Here is a 22,721-nt window from a genome sequence, read left to right as displayed (position 1 = left end):
CAACTGGAAGCTGGCCGGAGCAAGCAGCTGGCCAATCGTTGTGAGCAGCGCCTCAGTGTGACAGCCTCTTAACAGGCTGTGCGTATTTTTGAAAGCGTTCTTTTCCCGCGGGGTTTTTTGACAGATTCTCGGAAGAAATTAATCACGGGTTCATGTTGTGTTTTTCGTTTTTTTTAAGCGACTTTAAAATATATTGCAATCGCATGCTGTTCCTGGGAAACGTATTTTGGCAGGAACAATAATCCGTACCCAGACAAGACGAACACGGAAATCGATTTATCGACACACCTATTTCGCTCAAAAAAAGACATGTTTTTGGAGATCATTTGTCATTGTTTCCTTGAACACTCTAATTGTAGAATTGATTCGGTGAACTTTTTCCAAGAATTAATAATGTATTGTCATTTGAAACCTGGGTTTGCGTGATGTGGCAGGTGCGCTATGGAGCGTACCGAGGGCGAAGCTGGATCCGATTTTAACCTGTCGCCGGTTCTGCAACCAAAGCTCCGAACCCACAGCTATGAACTAATATTGGACAAAATTGGTAGGTTTGGAGTTGGATCCCGGAATCGGTTGTGGAGTCGGAATTGGCTCCGGAACGGAAATTCGATCAAGACTCGGAATCGGCTCCCAATTCGGAATAGGTTCTACGGATCGCAATCTGTTCTAGTTCTGTTCTAGATTCGCAAGTCTAGTAAGCCATACGATGGCCGGCGTGACCTTACGGTCGTTAAACCAAGAAGAAGGAGAATCGGTTTCACCAGTTAGTTCCGATTCCGAGAGCCCGTCACTATGCCGCATTTACAGCTCCGAACCCGCAGCTGTGAACTTACGACCCAATCGTCAATAACTATCTCGCCCCATCGTGTGTTTGGAGTAGGTTCTGGAACCGATTCCATTTATTTCTGAAGCCTCTCGGAGCCTATTCCGACACCGGAGCCGTTTTTCCCCTCATTAGCGGTACGCTGGCTGTGTGCCGACATTACGTGAGTAAAAACGATCGAAACGAAATTGAATCAAATTATTGATAAATAAAAGAAAATTCACCAAAAGAAATCACATGACAAAGAGTCATTTTTTGTTTCTACTCCTTTCGTTTTTTTTTTTTTTTTGCTATCGTTCATACGGCGTCATGTAATAATCATTGCCCGTTAAATCGGAATCGCTCATGAATGGGAATGTTGCCGTTGGAAAATGGCATAATGTGTGAAATGCGCACCATGAGCACCGTGCGGGATGAGCGCGAATCGTATATTTTTCATGCTCTCCCTCGTGCATGTGCAATGATTTATGATCCAGAGCGCTTCCGAGCAATCGTTGTAAATGTGCACCGTTGTTGTGAGCTTTATATGCGCCTCGGGGGAAATAAAACCCGGACCCAAAAATGCAAAATGGATAAAACAACAAGTTATGCTTTTTTTGTTGCTGTAGCGTTCCAACCAGTTCGAACCCGACCCTCACCTTGTGTTGGTCAAGGCAATCTGAACAGCAAAAAACAAATTGCATAAAATTCCCATGCAAATGTACCATTGCCAGTCGTGCCGGTGGAAGTCCGTGCGTGCTCCTTTATTCGTGTGTAATCATTCTGTGACATGTCGGATGAAACAATAGTTTCAACATTTTATTTCGTGAGAACAAAAGCTCAACGCACCACATAAAGAAACTACATCCTTGGTACAATGTGAGCGCGCCTGTGTGCGTGTGCATTTAAGGATGTATGTGACTCAGATGTATGTGTGGGGAAAGCAACAAATGTTGCAAAATTCATTTCTCAACCGACACAAACGGCCTCGTTCATAAATATTGATAAATTTGATCGTGCGCCTGAATGAAACATGCAAAACCGAACGGAGGAGGAGCAAGATATTGTTATGATTTTATGCTTGTATGCTGTTGCCGAGAGTCGGCACTCGCCTCGCTCTCGAAAGTACTCACATCGGACAATCAGTTATGGATGAAATGCGTCCAAAACTGACGCGCACCGGGAGATGCATTTGCACGCGAACCTACCGCCCGCGGTAAGCCGGAACATTCCCTAGCGGGTGTCAGCAGCAAGCGAGAGCCATTGAAATTTGGTTGAAACACGTGTTGACGGGAATTTTTCAAACCACGCCAGTGTTCGCTGCGCGCTTTGCCTTCCCGTGCGCGACAAGTGTGCATCATCAAGCATCATAAAATAAACGGGGCACAAATCATAAAAGGCAAATGTGCGTGAGAAACGGCACAGACATACGAACCTGGTGAACTATAAATATATGTATGTGGCGAGCGAGAGTGTGTGAGAGACAATGAAACGACAAAACAATAGCAAACGATGTTCTTTTTCTCCAGCATACGACCTCTTTTTTACCCGGGGAGGCGAGAAGCGTGAACAACAAGGCTGAAACAAGGGGTGGTCGACAAGCACTTTTGCGCTGCTCTTGACCGACAACGTGGCTGACAACGTTAATAATACTGACGAAGCTGATAATGTGATCGTGTCCGTCACCAGCACCGACCGTGTTGCTGTTGGTAAATGGGCGAACGGATCGTGCTGGCATTGGACAGCGATTATCCTGCCACTTTAGCTCTTGAGCTTACTTCACACGTGATGAAGTGTGTGTCCGTATGTGTGTGTGTGTGTGTGTGTCGAAAGCGACAAAGCTGCTTGTTTCTGTCCTTAGCCGAGCACAGTACGCTTACTTAGTAATGTGAGTGAGTGGCCATCATGCAAAGTGGAAGCATACTGGCGAGCAACATTTTCGGGGTGTTTCCGTGTTTATGGTGCAACAGCGCGCCGACATGTGCTTGTGCGACAATAAAAAGGCACCATAATTATATGACCGATAGGACCCGGTGCGACAGCGGATAGCGGATGTGCGAATATTGGCAGACGGAAGCAGCTTCGGGCGGAATTTAGGGGCCGCTCGACTCCTCCCTTTTCTGGTACAGTGCCATTGTGCAAATGTTGCACAGCACGGCGTTGTCTTGTGTCAGTTTGTACGCGTGGAAGTTGCTGGAGACGGTCGGCGTTGTTTTATTTTTGTTTCGAGGTTTGGTCAACTTCTTATAGAAAATATATTTTTACGAAAACTTATTCTAGCATCGAAAATTTTAACAGAAATAAATAAAATGTCTAGTGATATTCATACGTAACATATATTCTCAGAGACTTTAAGAATTCCCATGCCTAATACACTAACATATGCATGTGCTGGTTGCTTTTGTGTTCATTATACATCTTTGTGAAAGAATCATCGATCGATGGGAAAGAATTCTAGTCGCTACATCCCCAGAAGGACCGATAGAAAACGTATGAAATATACATAACACAGTTGAAGGTCACCGCAGCAGTTGAGTGCAAAACATTCCACTCCACCAGTTAATGGGCGGCCTTCTTGCTAAAACAACAGCTAATACATACAGACACACAGACACTACCAACGACGACTGCTGTCCCCGAACCTTCCTACGATAGTGATAATGGCGGTAATAAACAGTCGCACTCACAATGTTTTATGCTTTTTATTGCTGTCTCCAACTCACACTAGCCCCCCTGGCTGGTGGATTGCGGAAACGGGGGAACGAACGCAAGGCAGCGAAATGAATCGTTGCCAAAACGGGAGTGCCATCAAATTATATGGAGCACCACTAGCACCGGATGACGGTTTGGCCTGTTTGTCCAAGTGCTGCTGTTGCTTACAGCGTTACACACCAATCTTACCACTCAACAGCATCAACACCATCGAACTTTGGTACTGTTCGGCTCATCGCCGATGTGTGTATTTGGGTTCGGTTCTTACAACATCCCAAGCACCTACAATCCGGCTGCATCCCGAAAGCATCGGAAGCAGCTTATTTAGGAGGCGAAAGCACTAACGTGAAGCATCTACAAATCTCCTTCGCATCCCGCAATGCCGTATTGCCTGCATCCGAAGCAACTACGTTCTTGGTGGTTCTTGCTTACGCTGCTTATGCTCCCTACTGCTGCTGCAGTACAGTTACTCACACACCACTCACACAATACCGAACCACAATTAATGGAGTGAAATTTCAAGCACTGCATTTACGATACCACCACCCACCGAAGGCACGAGTGAAGGGACGACAGATTGGGAAAAAGTTCATAAAGCTGCAGCTTTTCGCTTATTGTTCAAATATCTAGCCGGTGGAGGTGCAGTGCATAACCGTAATGCAACTGCACTTGATGCAGCTGATGCTTCACAATGGAATGGCTTGCAGGGAAAAGGCAAAAAGATGCAATCAAACAGCTCGCTGTTAATTACGCTAATGTCGAAGGGCAGCACCGGCGAAGCATTTATTTACACAACAACAAAACGTTCTCGACAAAACAACACCGAACTAGGGCACCACAGCACAAGCCGTGGGCAACGGTGGAGAGGAAATATCTCTGCTCCAGCATTGGCATAAATTTAATGAAGGCAAATATTGTCATAACTAAAAGCAATTTGCATCTCAAGTAAGTTGAAGAGTTTTATCTCGCAGCGGTGCGAGAATTGTACTTGAATTTTAGGATAATACACCAAGGACGAGCTCGGTAGCGATAATGTCAAGTGCGATTTCTCCTTGGAGACAGCTAAACATGCCCGGCCGGTTAAGTGCTTAAATATGCCGGCGGTGTACCGAGTGTCCTCGAGGGATGTAAATATTTTTAAAAAGAAGAGTTTTAACAAAAATGCAGAATTTTTCTCGCACAGCAAAACCTATCCATCGTGTAGGAGTGTAAAGATAACACCCAAATTTCCCTTAAATGGTTCAGTGTGATGGAAAGGTTATTACAAACGATAAGCTAAACCGAAGCGATTAAAACCCCAAACGGAGAACTATAAATTTACCACCTGTATTGCTATGCTTCCGTCACGTGTGGTGGGAAAACCCCCGGACATCAAATGACGATGTTGGTAGATTACTCGCTTCATTTTCCCCAGAGACAAAAGCGAACTCCTAAACCTCAGTTGCACCACTTTGGAGTGCTGGAAAAATCGATTCTCTCGTATCGCTGGTTGACGAAGGGTTTGGGCCTGCCACAGGCCACAGAAGCTAGTGTCCTAGTTAAGATAACGATTGTCTGCTGACTGTGAGAATGTGTTCCCGTTTCCTTCCAAGAACAGAGAGAGAGAGTAAAAAAGCTTAAAAAATGTCATAAAAGATTCAGCGTTCACATGCCAACAGTTTCGGAGCGGGAGCCCTTAATTCGATAGAAACCTAGTCGCCCACCATACCCACTCCATACTCCACATCTGGTTGAATCAACTTCTGCTACGGGAAATCTTATCAGTGTAGTTTAATCGACCGACCGTACCGTTCAGGTGACGCTTCAGCTCTTGTGACTCCTTCACACATCGCACCTGAGCAATGCCGAGCAATATGTGGGTAAGCTGCCGAGCGGCAGGAGCTGAGGTGATAATAGTTTAATGACTGGTTGCCATAAAATCAAAACACGGAAGGATTATGTGGATCATAATCCGGTTGTCGAAATCGTGCGATTTCCATGGGGAGAACAAACTGAACGTGTGTGTATGTGCATGAGTTGCTCGGTGCTCAGCGACACGTGCACAGAAGGTAGAAATCAGATCTTTCTGTCGGAGAAAACTGTACCCCTTGCGCTTGAAACAACGCTTTCCCAAAACATCTCGGCTCGCATGATTATCAGATGGAGTTGAAAACGGATAAGCTGTGCTTACGAGTTGGCTTTAGTTTTCATGCTGGTGATTCGATTTTAAAAGCGTCGGATAGGTGTTGCTGGAGCCGTTGTTGGCACCTCTGATTGAAAATGGAATATTAAATGTGTTGAATCATATTACCACCTGACAGAGTCGTACGTGTGCGCTTAAGTAGTGTCGGAATTGGTTTTGCGTGATCCTATTTCTCAAGCAAAATAAGAATTAATTTCTTCACCCTAAATATGATTGAAAAGTTAGGCTTTTGTTTGATACGAAAATGTTTTATGTTTCTAATTTACGTCTCTTATATTACTGCTTCAAATGCGGCCAGCTAAACGAAAGTATTGCTCGTATTAGCTGACAAGTGAAAAATTTATCTGACATCCTCCCAGTACGGTTCAACGAGCGAAAAATGGTGCCGGATTGCTCCTTTGCGCACCGGCTGCCAGATATAATATTCAAATCCAGTTCCAATCCATTCTTTCCACCTCCATCATCATCATCATCATCTTTCCTTTTCTCCGTAGAATGACACCATCGTAGCCCGTGTCTGTGGCCATAAAGCAATCTAGGAATTATTACTTCCCCACAGCAGTGCCATTCGTTGTCGGACGTACGGGTATCATCCGGTGGCGTATTGTGTATGTGGCCAGGGATTCACGCGATGGTGCTCGCGAAACTATCGTGCATTCAGTATCATTCAAGCAACGAAGACAGTCACCCATCAGCCCTAAAATTGCGTCCTAGCAGGGTGGTAGTTACGTGGTTGAATAATAATTGGCAACGTGCATGTGTGTGTGTGTGTGTGCCGGAGGAGTGGAGGTAGGGTTTTCTCCCAAAGAATGCCGTTAAACCACCTCGGTGTCGAAGAGTTGATGGTGGTTGGTGGCAAGAAGAACCGAAGCTATCATTTACTCGTTATGGGCAAAAGTACGTACTCAGTAAGCGCTTCAATAACTGGTAGAGTACCTTGCAAGAGTAAGGTACGGTGAAGGATATCACACCCACTGGTGAATGGGAAAGGGTTGTAATAGCTTGGTAGTACCCAAAAAAAAAAATAGCTTGGTAGGACTGCGTTCCACGAAACCAGTAAAATGGTGGAAGGAACATAAATTTAAACGGAAAAATTTGCATATAATTTTATTAAAACTAATATGATAGCTACTATAGTGGAGAATCATAGAGGCTTTGCCTTTGCACCATTAGAACCAGTTTCGTTTAAAAATTGAGTCATTGCTCTTAGTCGCAGGAAACGATGATGGTTGGGGAATGATATTGTAAAACTTTTTCTTGTTCATCGTTCACGTACGTGCTTGTGGTTTTTGGTAAATATTCTAAATTCTTACAAAAATATTACGATATTGTTAAAAAACACATTATTTTAAGGACATACAATTTAAAGTTTAATTAGACATTCATTGCCCATGACAGCATAGCAGCAGAGCATAGTGGTTCAGTCTAGATCAACGGGCAGACGGATCTCTTTCCAAGTAGTTATAGATAATTTCTTTTTATAATTAATTTGGTATTGAAGTATGAAAAATTAATAACGTAAGTATCGTCATGATACCCAGGGCTTCTAAGTGCATCAGCACTTTTTTACGAATTTTTTGTACGATCTTAGCAGCAACGAACTGAATTTTGAAATTCATGATTTTTCGAATGAATCTTAACGTCTTAATGCCAGAACACAAATATTTGCGGCTTTTTTGTATGCGAAATTTGCATCAAAAACCAAAAAGCTAAGAGATTTTACTCGTAATTTTGTATCTTTGTAACATTTAGAGTGATTTTTTGTATGTTATTTTTAATATTCTGTGTCAACGGCCTGGTCGTATCACTTTTGTTGTAATTTTGTTGTTGTTGTAACTTGTAATGAATTAAAAAAAATAATATTTTGGGCTCTCCTTTTATAACTGCCTAGCTTTAAATTAACTAAAACTGTTTTCAAATCTTTGCTTCAAAGTTGTTTGTCACAAAATGTACGCCCTTTGACCAATGTCCATTGTGAGTAAACAAACCGTGGTTAGCATAAAAAATCGTGAAAATATTTTCCCAACAACATGCCAGTTTCAACTCAATTTCCTTGTTTTCGACCATCACATCAAGACCAAACAATTGGAATGTTTATAATAATCACCTTTCTACCCCGAATGACGGTTGTGGGAGATTGCAGAAAAAGCTTATTAATAAACTTCCACTTCATTTACCACTCTCGAGCATGCATGTGCAGTCCCAGCGCCGTTGTACGCTCGCCAATGGGAAAGTTCTAACGCTGTTACTCCGCTCTCGCTTATCACAGCTGCATCAAACACACACCGAGGAAAAGTTCATTCAATCCATTGACTTTTCCAGTTAGTGCTGCTTCCCACTTCCCATCCACATAAGTTTTTTTTTTTTTGCCGGCAACAAGACTCGAGCGTGCGAGCGAGCAAGTTTTGCAGCATATAAGAACGGCAACAATGGGAAAGAAAACAACATTCAATTTAAAACATCACACACCAACACAAACCACCATGTGTGTTTGGTCAGCCCACGAATTGGCCGTTATTCGAATGCTACAAAACCCGCACCGTGCACTGGATGGCTGCACGCTGGCTCTCTCTCTCTCGGTTCACGATTCTTCATTTTTAGATATGATTCACCGTGCCCGAAAGCGTGAAGTACAAACACAGAACGATTGGCAGAACATTCTTGACCAGCAGAAAAAGCATTCTTCACTCGCAGCTGCCTACCGATCGGGCCCGAAAGCAAGGAATGCAATCGTTTGGGTGCTGTATTTTTTTGTTGTTTTCTTTTCTACTATTGCGCTCGTTTACGATCATCAGCATCAGCTTCAGCAGAAAAGCCAAAACTATTCCCCGAGATTAGTTCCTCTCCGTTTACAGTGTGACCACGGGCAAATGTTTCTTCGTGGCTTGCGTTGGACCGTAGCCATAATCTCCCCCGGCCCGGTGAATGCAGCATGTGGGCGGTGAAATTGTAAATTATGAATTATGTAGCACCATTTTACACATGTACTTTTCATTTCCGGCCCTGAGCTTACCCTCGCTCACTCTCGTGCTCTCTGGAAACCTCCTTAATAATGACCGGACCTGTTTTCTACTTGGGAAACGTGGTCGGGAAAACTTTGCCAGGCTCGTACTTGACTTTCAATGCAATTTGTGTGTTTGCGCTGTGTGGAATGGTGTGTTTTGCTTCGGTTTTAGCCCAAGGATATGTGTGTTTATGTCATCCAGCTAGCCCTTTCGTTCGTTTCCTAACCTAACTCATCTGACCAACTGGTTTCTTTTTTTTTTTTTTGTTGGTGGTTTTGGTGAGGGCACGTACGATTTGGCCGTTGGTTAGCTACGTGAGCCAATGCACCACAAGCCTGGATTGCTGTGGTTTACTAGAGCCCTTCGAGTAATTTGGCAAATGTCCTTAGGCAAGTGAATTTGTTGTCCATCTTTATTTCGTATTTGTGTGGAAGAAAATCAGAAAAAATTACACCCAATGTCCATCAGTGTTGCATTCAATTTAAATTCGTTCAATGACCTAGCAGATTTTCGAAGGCCTTGCCTAGCAAGGAAGGAATCTGACATTTTCTTTGGCAGAACAAAGAGCAATTATGAAAACTATAATCCAACACCCTTCTCTACACGGTGCGGGGTGAAGAGCATATCTAAGTTGGTTGGTAAAGTTCGAATAGTATTTCCACATTTCACCCTTAAACTTTATCACCTTTTTATATTAAGTTTTTGTCACAGTTTTCTTCGCTTGTCACACATGATGCTTCTTCCGGGCGTTGTTAAAACTATCGGTATAGCAAGGATAGAATAGAAGGAGCTAGACCAGCAAACTTTCCATCGATGAATTGTCCCGGAAGTGTAAGAAGCAAACACTAACTAACTAGTGGTGTTAGCAAAAGAGAAGAGGCAAGCGAAAGGAATATAAAAATAAATAAAAAACATTGACATCTAACGTTCGAACGATGCTAGAGCTAAAGTTACCGAAAACTCTGCACGGATGATGTTTTGTTCGCTGGTTGTTTGGAACTTTATAAATTATGAAAAAGTTCATCCCAAATCCAACCAACCAGTGCCACACAGTGAATCGTTTCGAGTGAGTAAGAAATTTGGTGACAGCCGATTGTGCTGGCATACGACGTACAGCGTTCGATGTACGACGAGGAATCAAACCGGATGCGAATATGGATGAATGTAGTGAGCTAGAAAGTAGGATGTAGCCGTAGCTGGCTTCCAAGTGGGTGATTTTGTTCCTCCTTTCTACGGTCATGGGCTCGACGGATGAAAATGTGTACCAACCACCGTCGGGTAAAAGTTTTTTCTCTTAAGCAGTCTCCAAGGTCTCTTACTAGTACATATTGTGGCCGTCTGCTTTTGCCACATGATTGCACATCAAATGAGACTGTTTGCAAGACGAGCCCTTGTGTCAGGAAGTACAGTGAATCAGCTCAATACCAACGCACACACACACCAGTCTGTTCGTTTGTATTTGTTACTACGAAGAGGAAAAGAACGCTCAAAAGTCTTCATAACGAAACATAGAATCTTCTCATACGGACACCACAAAACGGCATTCAGCGCGGGTGCAAAGTCTGAAACCGCGGTCTGAAGCAACGTTCAATTGCTCTTTCATTTTCTTTCGGTGTAAATAGCACAAAACATTTAATATCCTCCAAACCGTCCGCCGGGAGCCGACCTTTTCAAATGGCAAGCGACGGCCATGGTCAAAAAGTGCCCGGCCGGGGTGTTGGAAGGTGTGCTTCTTTCTTCTGCCAAACTAACGAGCCTTTGCCGTAGGAATGGGTGGGCATATGGAGGCAACATACCGGTTGCCCACAGGAACGTTAGTTTCCACCCGCAAAACTATGGAGCCGGCACGATGGAGGCGCCTGGTCGCTTGTACCATACACCGCGCGTTCGTTCCCGGTGGAATGCAGCATAAGCGAGCGATTCAATGGGAAAGTGGCATCGAGCAGGGGCAAGGTGACGGTACAACAATTTGTGGGACAACAGAAAAAGGATTAGCTTCATATCTAATTCTGTGGCGATCCCGTTGCGACCAATTCGGGGCAAACACGAATAGCCAACATTGTGTGGAAGGGAAAGTGTGCCCCGAAGGAAGGAAATTGGAATGAGTTATTTTTGCCTTTTTTCTTGTGTTCTGTTCTTCCAATTTCTTGAACGTTTGCAGCTTGGAAGAGCTTTCCGTACAAAGCAATCCATTTTCTGATCGTGTTTTTCAGTTTTGTTGGTGTGCTTGTGTGTATTCGCTTGCAAGTTAAAGGGCGACTTCTTGTGCTTAGTTTAAGCAAGAATTCCGTCCTCCCATACTATTAGCTTTAGTCTGGTTGGTGGACATGAGCGATTGCTACGGACGATTATTTCTTTGTGCCGAGCCATAATTTGTGAGATTAAAGACGACGTTCAGGAATGAGTCAGTCGAACAGGTAGGGGTTCATATCAAAATATGAAATAAATGTAGCATTTTGAGTTCTGCTAGGTAGTTTTTCAAGCTCAGTTTGCCCTTTACGGAATACAAAGAGTAAATCAATTGATTATTGCAAGTAGCTCGTGATCCATTTTTATATTTTGTAATTAACTGTCTAGCCGTAGGGCTATGTTTCCAGCTTATCAAATAAAAAAAAAGAGCAATACAATCACAAAGGCAAGCCGCAATACATAAAACTTCACATCACACCAAATGTTAATAAGATCTTCATTTTCCTCCAAACACAACCGCAACGCTGGAAGAGGAAAATGGATGCAATTATGCACAGCCAATGATTTGTTTGTTGCCCCTTGTCCGTACTTCATCGGGTGCGTATGGTTTCGACATTGATTCGATTCAACGCAATGTTAATTAAAAATTAATAAATAACGCTTGCTCATCAGATGATTCGGAGCACTGCAAACATAATTTACCGCGGTTCGCATGATGAGTTTGACACTTCCCAGGTAGTTGATTGTTTGATTTTTTCAATGGCTCATCGATCAGTTTTCATTTTCACTTTCGCTGCGCATACAAATATTCGTTAATATACACGTACACCACTACAATTAAGCGATTTAAAGCATTTAATGTTGCTTGCTGTGGTGGGATTGAAAGAAAGTATGATATAATCGAGCCAAATTTTATGTTGTTTAAGAAAATTCATAACGTAAAATTGTTTTTAATATGCAAGTTTTCTGAGTTTAACATCAAGACAAGACAAAGACGTCAAATTGTTCTCAAGTGTCTGCACAAAATTCACTCAACTGCAGCTAGGAACAGCATAAAAATACCCCCCCGGTAGAATCACTAACTACGTAATACCATCAGGAGAACAACCAACGAAAACTGACTTGTAAAAGTCAGGTCTAGTGAACCCTGAGTATATGCACGGAAGTTTATACTGTAAAAAGGCAAAAGAAACCACTTCCACCGTCTTAACGCGACGCAGAGTTTACCAGCAAAGGGCGAGAATAGAATAATAAATCAATTGAAACTTTTTTAATCCTACCGAAAACCTGTTCACTTTTCCCTTTTGCAAAAGGTTCATTACTTGCGACTGCGAAGGACTACTCCGGAGGTTCTTTTTTCTTCTCAGCCATGCATCAAACTTTGATTCCTTCTGCCGAGCACGAGTTCATATTTCCACACATACACTCCTGGCTGTAGACCGGCCCAAAGTTGCCGAGGTAAATTGACTTTGAAAACGGTGGAAAACCGTACCGTACGCGTACCAGACGGGTTGTACAAGCGCGCTCGGCTCCATTTATCGCTTCCTTGTGCTGATTGATTGTAAAAGTGTATGGTGACACACGTTCCAATCTTTTAGCGCTCACCGGATCCGGGTCATTGGCCGCCGTGCATTTTCCTCAACCTCATCAACGAAACAGCATCAGATGCGGCTTGCATCTGAGCCGGAAAACAGCACAACGGGGAAACAATATTTGCGCTTGGTTTGGATAAATAAAAATGCATTCCACACTTCAAGCAAGCGAGGTTTCAGGTGTACCAATGGGAGGTGCAATGAATTTGAGTTATTTCAATATAAACCTAAACCGGCTGGTTTTCACCGTCTGCTTTTTGAGCTTGTACGCTTTTAATAAAGCATCCGTGGTGCCCGTGGGGTGGGGTGGTTTACCCCGGAACAGGACGTCGCGCAAGATCTATTCTACAATATTTGCCTTCATGTGTGTTACCCTGTGTGCTGGAGGGGTTCGCTATACGATTGAAAGGTTTCGTAGAGTGAAATGTGCCTATGTGGTTGCAAAGCAAATAGTCCACGTCGTTGCTGTGCTGCCTATTGCACGACGAGGAATCAACTGAACAGTCGCCACTGGGTGCAATGTGATGGAAAAATAGCCTAGCATACTTAATGATGACATCATGGAAACGCCAAATTGAAGTCTTGCTGCTGCTGCTGCTGCTGCTGCTGGCAAACCGGATGGATTATATACCTTTTCTTTCCAAACGATATCATTCATTCGAATAGTTCACACGACCATTGCGAAACGTTGGGATTCAATGAACTTGAAATGAAAGTATGCATACTGTTCTGAATGGTTGGCCATTCTAGCTTGCCGACTTCGTTTCTCATTTGCGGCAGCAGTAGCGCAATATGGGTAACAATTTCCTTCGTCCTACCAGTTTTCCCGGTCTTGCCGGTTCCGTTGCGTTGCTTCGAACGATCTATGTACCTTACTTCAAATGGTCCCTTACGTGTGAGCTAGAAGCTCGCATGTAGTGCTGAAAGACGGAAACGCAACTAACACAGAAACAACACCACACTTGCCTACCCATCAGTCGAGCAGTTTGTGTGTTTGTGTGTGCCATCTTCCAACGGGTAGGTTCAACTACCTTACACCTCAATCTGGCGCCAGGGATACTTCGTACCCACGCAGTGCTGTCCCGAATGCTGTTCTGGAAGACTGGAAGCGCCCAAAACCCATAGCAACAGTTCTCGAACAGCCGGCGCTGGTACGTTCTGCTGCGGCGCGTATCTTCAATTTCTTTTCATGCATGTTTACTCAACGAAACGGTTCCCCGTAGGGAAAGAATTTGATGCGCAATGATTGTACTTTCGCCTCGATGCTGCTTGGCACAAAAAGAAAAAAAAAAGCAACCGGTCACAGATGGGCAACGGAACGAAGATGGGACGCAAGTGCCATGGCGGTATTGACGTTTCTTCATCTCATCATCATTACAGATGAAAAGGAGACAGCAGCCCGAAAGAAACCGTAGGAGCAGAACCGTTGACGATCCTTCTTATGAACACGGCACTGAAGTTTGTCCCGAGGCCTAGCCGCACACCTGCGACGCAAGGGGAGGGGGAAGCAACACGCAGGCCAGGTATCCGGAGGGCCAGCGAATGGGAGCGAAATATTGGTGCGCATCAGTGAAGCAAAGCAATGAGAGTGTAGCCCGACGAGTTCCCGGTAGTGTGTAAATACATGCTGCATCGTTACGCTTCTGCAGATCGCGCATCACTCGCCACGTGCGGCCCCTGGATGGTCCTTGCTTGGCGAATAAGTTATTTGGTTTTTCATTCTGTATTTTTTTCTTCTACCTTTTCAAGGTTTTTTTTCCCTCATGCCGTGGTATTATTATTATTATTATGATCCGATGACTTTAAGCGGTCTAGTGTGCCGAGGGTAAGATGCTGCTTAACGAACTGGAAGGCACGCGTTATACTCTGTCACGTTAGATGGTTCGTGTGTATGTATTGTGAGGATGATTATAGTAACATCAGAAACTTGAGCAAGTGAGCAGGAAGAAGTCATTATGTGTCAAGGACTTGAAATATAAACTTTAAAAACCATCGTATCTAGCTTTCTCTCTCCTGATTCTTGTCTTATTAGGTCACGCCGGCCAACTAATTGCCTGCGAGATATATTGATAACACGCAGTTGGATAGTTGATTTGGGATGACCCGGTGGTGCAGACACTAGCGGCACCAATCTTCATACGACAGGACCGGGGTTCAAATCCCATCGTAAACCCTTCCCCTCGTAACAAGGACATAATTATCCAACTGCGTGGTATCAGCAAGTCTAACAAGTCATTCGATGGCCAGCATGGCCTAGAAAAGAAGGTCGTTAAGCCAAGAATAAGTTGAATGGTCAAGTCAGTCGTCACTATGGGGAAGAAATGCGGATTTGAACCCCGGCCCTACCTAGTGGAGTTCGGCGCCGCTATCACCAGCCCGCCCAGATCGAATAAAGCTAGCAAAAAAAGGGTTTGACCCGGTCGACTTTGCGTTGCCGTTGCTTGGGGAACTTTTCTGGGGAAACCAACGCAAGACTCTCTAACAACGAGCACAAACATTGTGCCAATGTTACAAAATATGTGACGAGCCGGAGTATGTCCGTAACGCTTGTTGCCATGTTGCTACATTTGTATTACTTACAGCCCACACTTCAGGAGCCGCTTTACATACCCGCAGGCCATCCATGTACGTATGCATCAGTGAGCAAAAGGAGCATAAACTTATTACAAACTAAAAACCAACAACCACACTAACCACCTTTCATCACCATACGGGGGCACCTACGGCACAAAGGGCTCGGGCCGGAAAATCCTCTTTCCTAAGGACATGTGGGGGAGGGACTGGGACCTAGCTTAGTCGGGGATGCATTCCGTTCCGTTCCGATGCGTGAAACGAGCAAGCCCGTCAAACATTCGTTTAAATTCAATCAAGCGAAAGAACTTTTGACCTGCTCAGAGGATGTAACTTTTTCCCCGAACGTGCCCGCACCCACGCTCTTGCCAGTCTGTGTGAATTTTCCACTTGCAGGGTGGCATGATCGTACCGTGCAAGGGAACACGCAGCAAAACCAGTTACCAGCCAGCACGCTAACAAGCTTTCAATCAGGGAACCTTCCGCGTACTGACCTCAGCACTAAACGAAGACATTTGCAGCGTTTTGCAACGTCTTCGTTGCTTGCCTCGAGCACGAGACGATCCTGTGTGTGTGTGTGTGTGTGTGTGTGTGTGTGTGTGTGTGTGTGTGTGTGTGTGTGTGTGGGGGGGGGGGAGTTGCTGGTTAAATTACTTTTTTCCTTTACTCTGCCTGGGGGAGGGGGGGGAGGTAAGAGCTGGTGTTTTCTTTTGCCGATTGGCCATAAATTATGGGCACGAAGCTACGTCAAAACTTACCGAGAATTTCTACCGTGTGCACCTGGTCCTTGTTGACCTTGTCGCTGATCTGACAGACGTAGTCACCGGCGTCTTGTGGCTCCAGTTCGGAAATCTCCAGATTATACCCGTTGACAAGCCGTATCCGCTCGTCGCGCGTTACCATCAGCTGCGAGGCGGTAAGCACATTCGAGCCCCGTCGCCACAGCAGAACGAGCGTTCCTGTAAGAAGAGAGGGAGAGTGAGACGATAATTAATAAGATTTATGTCCCGGTGACTGCGCGTCCAAGGTTTGTGGTAGCTTGACGTGTCGTAGCACGCTTTTCCCACCACACGGCCGTTGCTGCAGCTCGCCAAAACCCGGCCAAATTGATATTCCATCTGTGTGCCAAGTGAAATGTTGACGCATGCCATGGCGGTGAAATAACCACGACCACGCAAGCTTCTTGTAAAGTAATACCCAGTCCGGGATAAGCCAGTTGAGATACCGGTCCCTGTCTTTAAGCGCTTGCTAGGATACGAGCTTAAACGTATTTTTAATGGTTGCCGAAAAAGAGTACAAAGCGGGACGGGATTCGCAAGATTCCCGCGAGGCGCAAGACACCAGCGTCCCTGGAGTGGATGGTGTGACAACGTGCTCGTCAGAAGCACACACACACACACACACATTCGCCGGCAAGAAAAAGAAAAAAAACTGTAACATTACGCACATTTAATTTTCCTTCCAATGGGTACAACATTTACTCCACGTCGCCATATGTGTGTCCTGTGGGTGGTTTTAGGAACACCCGTGGAAAAGACAAGAAGTAAATCTCGATCTCAGTTGCACAGCCCCGTTCCCTCCCCGAAGCGATACCGGCGGTAAGATGAGTTTTAGTACCGTAATTAGATTCCGAGTGGTGCGTGAGACATATTATCCTGCCATTTTGACGCCACCGCAGGAATCTTCAAAACGGCTTCCTAGCCTTGAAATGGGCGTCCGGATGAGCCGAGACCGGAGGGATGAGATACTTTTGGCAGGCTCAACGAATCGTTCCTAATGACAAAAGGTGCTTGCTTTGGTTAATGAGTTTTAGCATTAGTACTTTCGTAAAATGGAGTGCACGTGTGTGGTGACGAATGTGGGAAAGAATTCAGTAATTATGCTCGCTCTGATGGTTTAGAATTTTACAATCAACTGTGGTGCATGTGGCATGAAGTTTTTTTAACCAAGGAAAAAATTATTAATGGAATCGTCACACATTACTTGATAAAATTCTTAGATAATTAATAAAATACTAACGCCATTTCACTTTAATAATTGTGATCAATCAAATTGAAAACGAAAGCAGCTGAAGATAGAAAATGTAATTAAAATGCCATAATTCTAGCCGTGTTACAGAGCAATTGTACTATCATTTAATTTCTAACGAAGCATAGCTATAAAGAGCATGCACTACACTTCAAATCTATTTTTTTAATTTATTTACAATTAATTATGACGGTGCAATGCCGTATTGTCAAGTATTGTAAGTTATATCAACATAATCGTTATTCATCTGCTCTTTACGCTTTGCCTTTTCTCGGGTATATTCGGTTACACTTTTAAGCTTAATTATACATTTTTACTGTACTAGCCAAACTAACTTTGATGGTGAGAATCTAGTTAATGGCTAAACACTTCTTCTAATTGGCTTAATTATCAAGAAGGACACGCCAATCACTCAATAGCCTACGAGACTTGTTCATACAAACACGTTACAAAGCCACTCCTTACTACGAGCGAACGATCCTGATGGGATTTGAACCCTGTGAAGATCTGTAGGTTTAACCATACTCGAACTTAGGGGCACCGAGATGACAAGAGACACGAAATCACATCAAAACACCCCGGTCAGATGATTCGTGTGATAAAGGCTTTCAACAACGGGCTAATTCCACCATTTTTTTTAATTATTTTTTTTTTATGTAATACAACTTATAAACTAGTTTGTAGAAGAAACGTGGATCCCCACATGTACCCCATGACATGTTCTACCGGGTTTATAAAGAACACTTAAGGATATTTCATCAATTATCATGTAGTTTGCAAACAAACGTAGGATGGGAATCCGCTTACTGATGCTAATGTGACTTAAAATAAGCAAGAAGAGGGAAGGGAAGGTGAGGTTGTGGTTTATTACGATGGCTTCCATAGACTGCATCAGTATGCTCTCAGCACTAGATACCCTGGCGCACAAGGCAAACTTGTGCTCCAGAGTCTCTTTCTGGAAACAAACTGAGCAGCCTGAAGGAGCCCTATTCATCCTGTGGAGCAGCAGGATGAAGCAGCAGCAGGTGTGGCACCTTGTTGTGCACCAGCAAATACAGCACTGAGCGTTGGTCTGATGAAAGTCTGTGGCTGGTGACGTTTTTACCAGATCCATCACCAATCAATGGAAGGTGACCCCATAGCCACTGTGGAGTCTGGAAGTCTGTCGATCATCATTTGCTTCAAACTTTTAGTTGAGGCGGTAGGTACCGGATGGTATGCGAGCTGCTGGATTACCGTCCGAAGGCCCGGAAACGTTGTACTAATTGAGCCCATATTTGGAGGATTCCCAGCACAAGCAATATGCTGAGCCCCGATTTTTAGGCATTCCTGCTCTGCAACGTATGGTGGGAATGTGAAGATTATGAGTCCACCTCGATTGCGTGTAATGTTCAATTGGGTCAATGGGATTCGAAACCCTGGAGCGATCGTCATTCGTCCGGAGGAACTACATTTGAAGCGATCGCTCATTGTTACAGGAATGCTAATTTGAACGGTGTTTGTAAGGGAACTCATGAGACGATTCAAAGTCAACAATATCAACCCCAAAAAAGAAGTGAAACCGTTCCATCAAGTTAGCTCATAACTACCGTTAAATCATGTAGTGCATACGTAAATGCTATGGGACTTTCTTATAAATAAAATAATTCTTCCTGTTATAAACCATTACACTTCGTGTTAGAAATGTTTTTCCTCAGAATGGCGCAGGATGATGTAAAAACGGTGTTACACCTCTCAACGTTCCACACATAAACAAGGATTAATATTGTTGTTGACCAACAGCTTACCACCGCTATCATGACTCGTTTTAACACTCTCCGAACCGTGGTTGGTGTGGCTTAACCAGTACGAACGACATTTCTTACTTTCTGTATCATATCAGCCGTGTTTGGGATTTGGTTGGAAAACTTTAAAGAAAGAAGAAAAACATCCACCACCTTCTTTTACCAACGGGTAGGAGATGCAATCGAAGTGCATGGTTCGCCACGTTTCGTACCCCAGCACCGTATGTAGATCGGTGATGGTGATGTTAATAGTGGATTGCCACGTAGAATTGCTTTTCCGATTTCAATCCAATCCACCCAAAAACCCCGTACCTAATCTCGCCCTCTCACCGAGCGGAGGGAAAGTGTTGGGAAGTTTCGGGCAATTCGACAGCATCCCGAGACTTGCAGGAAATTACGGAATTACGCTCGTAGACACAAGTGAGTGTGTGTTTGTGCATCGTTATGCTAGCAGATTGTCATTTGCGGTTTTGCGTTCGACTTTTTGTGGTTTTGGGATCGGCAGTGCAGCAGGTAGGGTGATAAAACGGAAGCCAAAGTTCCATTTGTGGGTACTGTCGAAGTTTGACCTTTTTTTCTAGCTGTTTTTTTTTTTGAGTTGCCATTTTCTATGGTAAAAGTTTGCTTGTGTGCTTGCCTTTTCTTGCCTGGCTGTATGAATTTACTAGTCAAAAGGCGTTCCCTATCTCAACCCTCGGGTTATCTCCACTGTCTGATCCGCCCTATTTGCCAGAGGGCTAAATCGCATCGCACTAATTCCTCTTATCCTTAAAACATTTCCCGGCGCTGATTGGGAACACTGTAGGTGGTCCCAATTCCTAGTCCTTTCCTACTCCCCCCACCCCGGAAGGCTTCTTTGGCCGTAAGTCCGAACGGTGCACGGGAAGAGGTTGAAGCCGTTCGGAAACGGAACTTTTCGACCAAATTACTGGAAAATTATGATTCGACAGAAAATTGGAAAAGTTTCCATTTTGAAAATAACGCGCACGCGGTCATACAAAAAAGGAAGCGGTGGGACACAAGAATGGCACACAAAAACCGCGCGAACTGACTTGCCAATTTCGCACAAAAGCAACTTTCTTTCGTTAGCAACTTATGGTCGCTGCTCGCTCCGGTATAGATCCCGAAACCCGGAAGCTTTCCACCTCGCTAACCATCACCCTTGCTGCACTGTTTCGTTCGCCCTAGCCGACGAAATCAAAAAGCTTTCTTTGTTGTCAATAGTTCTCGTTTTGTTTTCCAATTTTTTTATATTTTGATGCATAAAAAAGCAGCACGAAGCAGAGAAGTATGAAAGTAACACAAAATGGCTGTCCCGTTCAGGTCTGGCAGTAGATTTCGTTTTGTTTGATGTGCTTTTTCAATGCATTTTTCCTCTTTGGGGCTAAAGAATTGCTGTGCAGACATCGCACATCCCGACGGTCAAACGGTTCCGGTTGATGGTTTGGCGATGAACATCAAAACTTCAAACTTTTGTAATGTGTCGACCAAACACAACCGCTAACACAAATCGCGCACCGTCAAACTTGCTAGGCAAATTCTTGACCATAGCCCAGAATACCTTACCGTAACGGAAAACTTTGGCAAATGCTTCGGAACACAGTACGAGAGGAAAAATAAAAGCAAATCAAAAACCGAAACAACTAATCTGGCATTTTTCTTCGGTAGAACAACGGCACTGTTTGCCACCGAAATATGCCACAAGTTAGGTGGTAACCGGTTTCCGGAATGTTGTTTTTGATTCAAAAATTATGAACCAAAAAATAAAACCCCGCGAAATCCCCAGCAGCATCACCAAAAGTGAGCTTCTGGTCTTCGGTGAGCATTGCAAGAATAACAATCGAAACAATTTAATTGCAAATGCCGCATTGCCTCCACGAGGAATCCATATCTCTGCTGCTACAACGGACAGCAACGGTGGTTGGAAAGTAAAAGTTTCCTCAAACACTTGCTCGAACCGCCCAGTGAGTGACCACCGAATCGTGGGTGAACCACTTTAGGACGTTAATTTGAGACGATGGCAGCCAACCATACTTCGTTTTTTTTTCTTCTGCTGTTCTGTTCTGTCCAGCTGTGTCTTCTCAAGTGCCTATCATTTCCACTTTTATCTTGCCTTGTTTTAACCCACCCACAAGCTCGCGCATATCTTCACAGTACGGTAAAATTAATGTTGGTCGAGGAAAAGTTTTATGCCTTCGGTTTGGTGCGATTCACAGAAAGCTTGTTTGTTTGTCCCTTCTCGAACCCATCCCACATACCTTCGCATCGTGTTTTATGGAGCAGCAGCGAAAACTTAATGCCCACAACCAACCGCCACCATGTAATTCACCGTGCACCACAAAACGCTTCTGACCAGCGCAGTGAAGCACAGCGTCGACCACACACTAAAAGAAAACTCCAAGCCCACATCAAGCTGTCTAGGCTTGACCCACACACACCTGCTGCTGCTGCTGCTGATGCTGCATCGATAAGTTTGTGTCGTGTTGTGTCGTGATGGGCATATGTTTTGGGTGAAGAAAGTTTTAGCCGAGAGGATTTTTTTTTCGTTTTTGGGAATAGTTGTCCAGTCACTTGCCAGACATATTCAGAGTAGGATCAAATTTCTTATCGACGATTTGCACGACTCATTAAGAAGTTTGCGGTACAGTGTCACTTTCAAGCGCCGAAAGACTCGTCTCGTTGGGTGTGTGTGTGTGAATATAATTGAATCAAACGTTGTACAGAAAAGTTTTGTTCAACAACACTCACACAGGCGTGTTGGTATTCTTTTCACACAGTTAAACTTAGAAGGACACGTCAGGTTTATGCCTGCTTATGGGCCTGTAAGCGAATCACTAGTGGGATGAGATTTTATTGAAAAGGACCGAAAGCTGCTCTCGTTATTTCGGAAATTAAGAATTCTTACAGAATTTCCTCGTAAATCCGGGCTGGAACTTTACTGAGTTAAACCGAGTCCGAGTGCAGCGTTCTCGTAAATCTTTTACGAATATCAACGTGCACTGATCCGGGTGAGCTTTTCATGGTCGATTGATGACCATATTTATGGCTGCTTCCTGTCGCTCGTCTGGCGGCATGCAGCAGCTACCTTGAATAAGCAATTCTACTAGGCACACACGGAGCTAGGCAACTATTGATCAGGCGATGAATATTTCCACGAATCGAGGACACAACGGTACATTTCCGTGTACGATTCTGCTGCGTGATCAACTGCTTTGCAGTATTCTCCGGTGCGTCAATGCCGTATGATGATGAAGTCCTTTCCTGTCCGGCAACGTGTTTATGGTTGTATGTTTCAAGTTATGAAGAGGGTATCGGAACAACACGACCGATAGGATAAGTTTAATGGAATCTTCTGGCTTTGGTTGCGCGGATCAGCGGAACTTGTCTTGTCAGCGGCATGAGGAGCAGGAATGCGAGATTCTACTAATCCTTGCCAGCTTAAGACGTAATGCTACGCTTCCTCAAATTCTGTTTTCGCAAGTGAACGGGTTGTATGCTGCATACAAGCTACGGGAGAAGCATTCACTACCCATCCGAATGCGAAACCACGTATTGTTTTGCATTGGAAAGCGGTGGTCGTGCCTATCCACCTAAGCTTTCTCATTTAACGGTACAGAAACAATGGCAACCGTTCTATGTCGGTCTATGTCTTGTAAACATATTGTTGCTTCAGTTAACACAACAGAGCGAAATGAAACAAAGCCGCCTACAATCCTTACATCGCCAGTTGTAGTAAAGCTGGTGGAAGAATTTGTTAAATGTTCTCGAAATGTGTGCCACTTGCTTGTATTGTATTGTAAGGTAGGACAATCCTATAGCTGGTTGAAATTTAAGGTACCACTAGCATAGTTCGAA

The 22,721-nt window shown here is 44.2% G+C and overlaps 1 protein-coding gene across 2 annotated transcripts in view; it reads right to left on the bottom strand.

The window, feature by feature from the left end:
* LOC126557723 (limbic system-associated membrane protein-like) overlaps nucleotides 1–22,721 on the bottom strand; it is a 194,229-nt gene that overhangs the window by 27,231 nt on the left and 144,277 nt on the right. For both annotated transcript variants that reach the window (XM_050213593.1, XM_050213594.1), the window contains exon 3: nucleotides 15,813–16,013. In XM_050213593.1, the coding sequence (XP_050069550.1) occupies nucleotides 15,813–16,013 (201 nt within the window). The remainder of the gene's footprint in view (nucleotides 1–15,812; nucleotides 16,014–22,721) is intronic.

This window comes from Anopheles maculipalpis, chromosome 2RL (assembly GCF_943734695.1).
Source record: "Anopheles maculipalpis chromosome 2RL, idAnoMacuDA_375_x, whole genome shotgun sequence".
Taxonomy (NCBI): domain Eukaryota; kingdom Metazoa; phylum Arthropoda; class Insecta; order Diptera; family Culicidae; genus Anopheles; species Anopheles maculipalpis.
The sequence above is the reverse complement of the archived record's forward strand: the minus strand, read 5'-3'. Positions and strand labels throughout refer to the sequence as shown.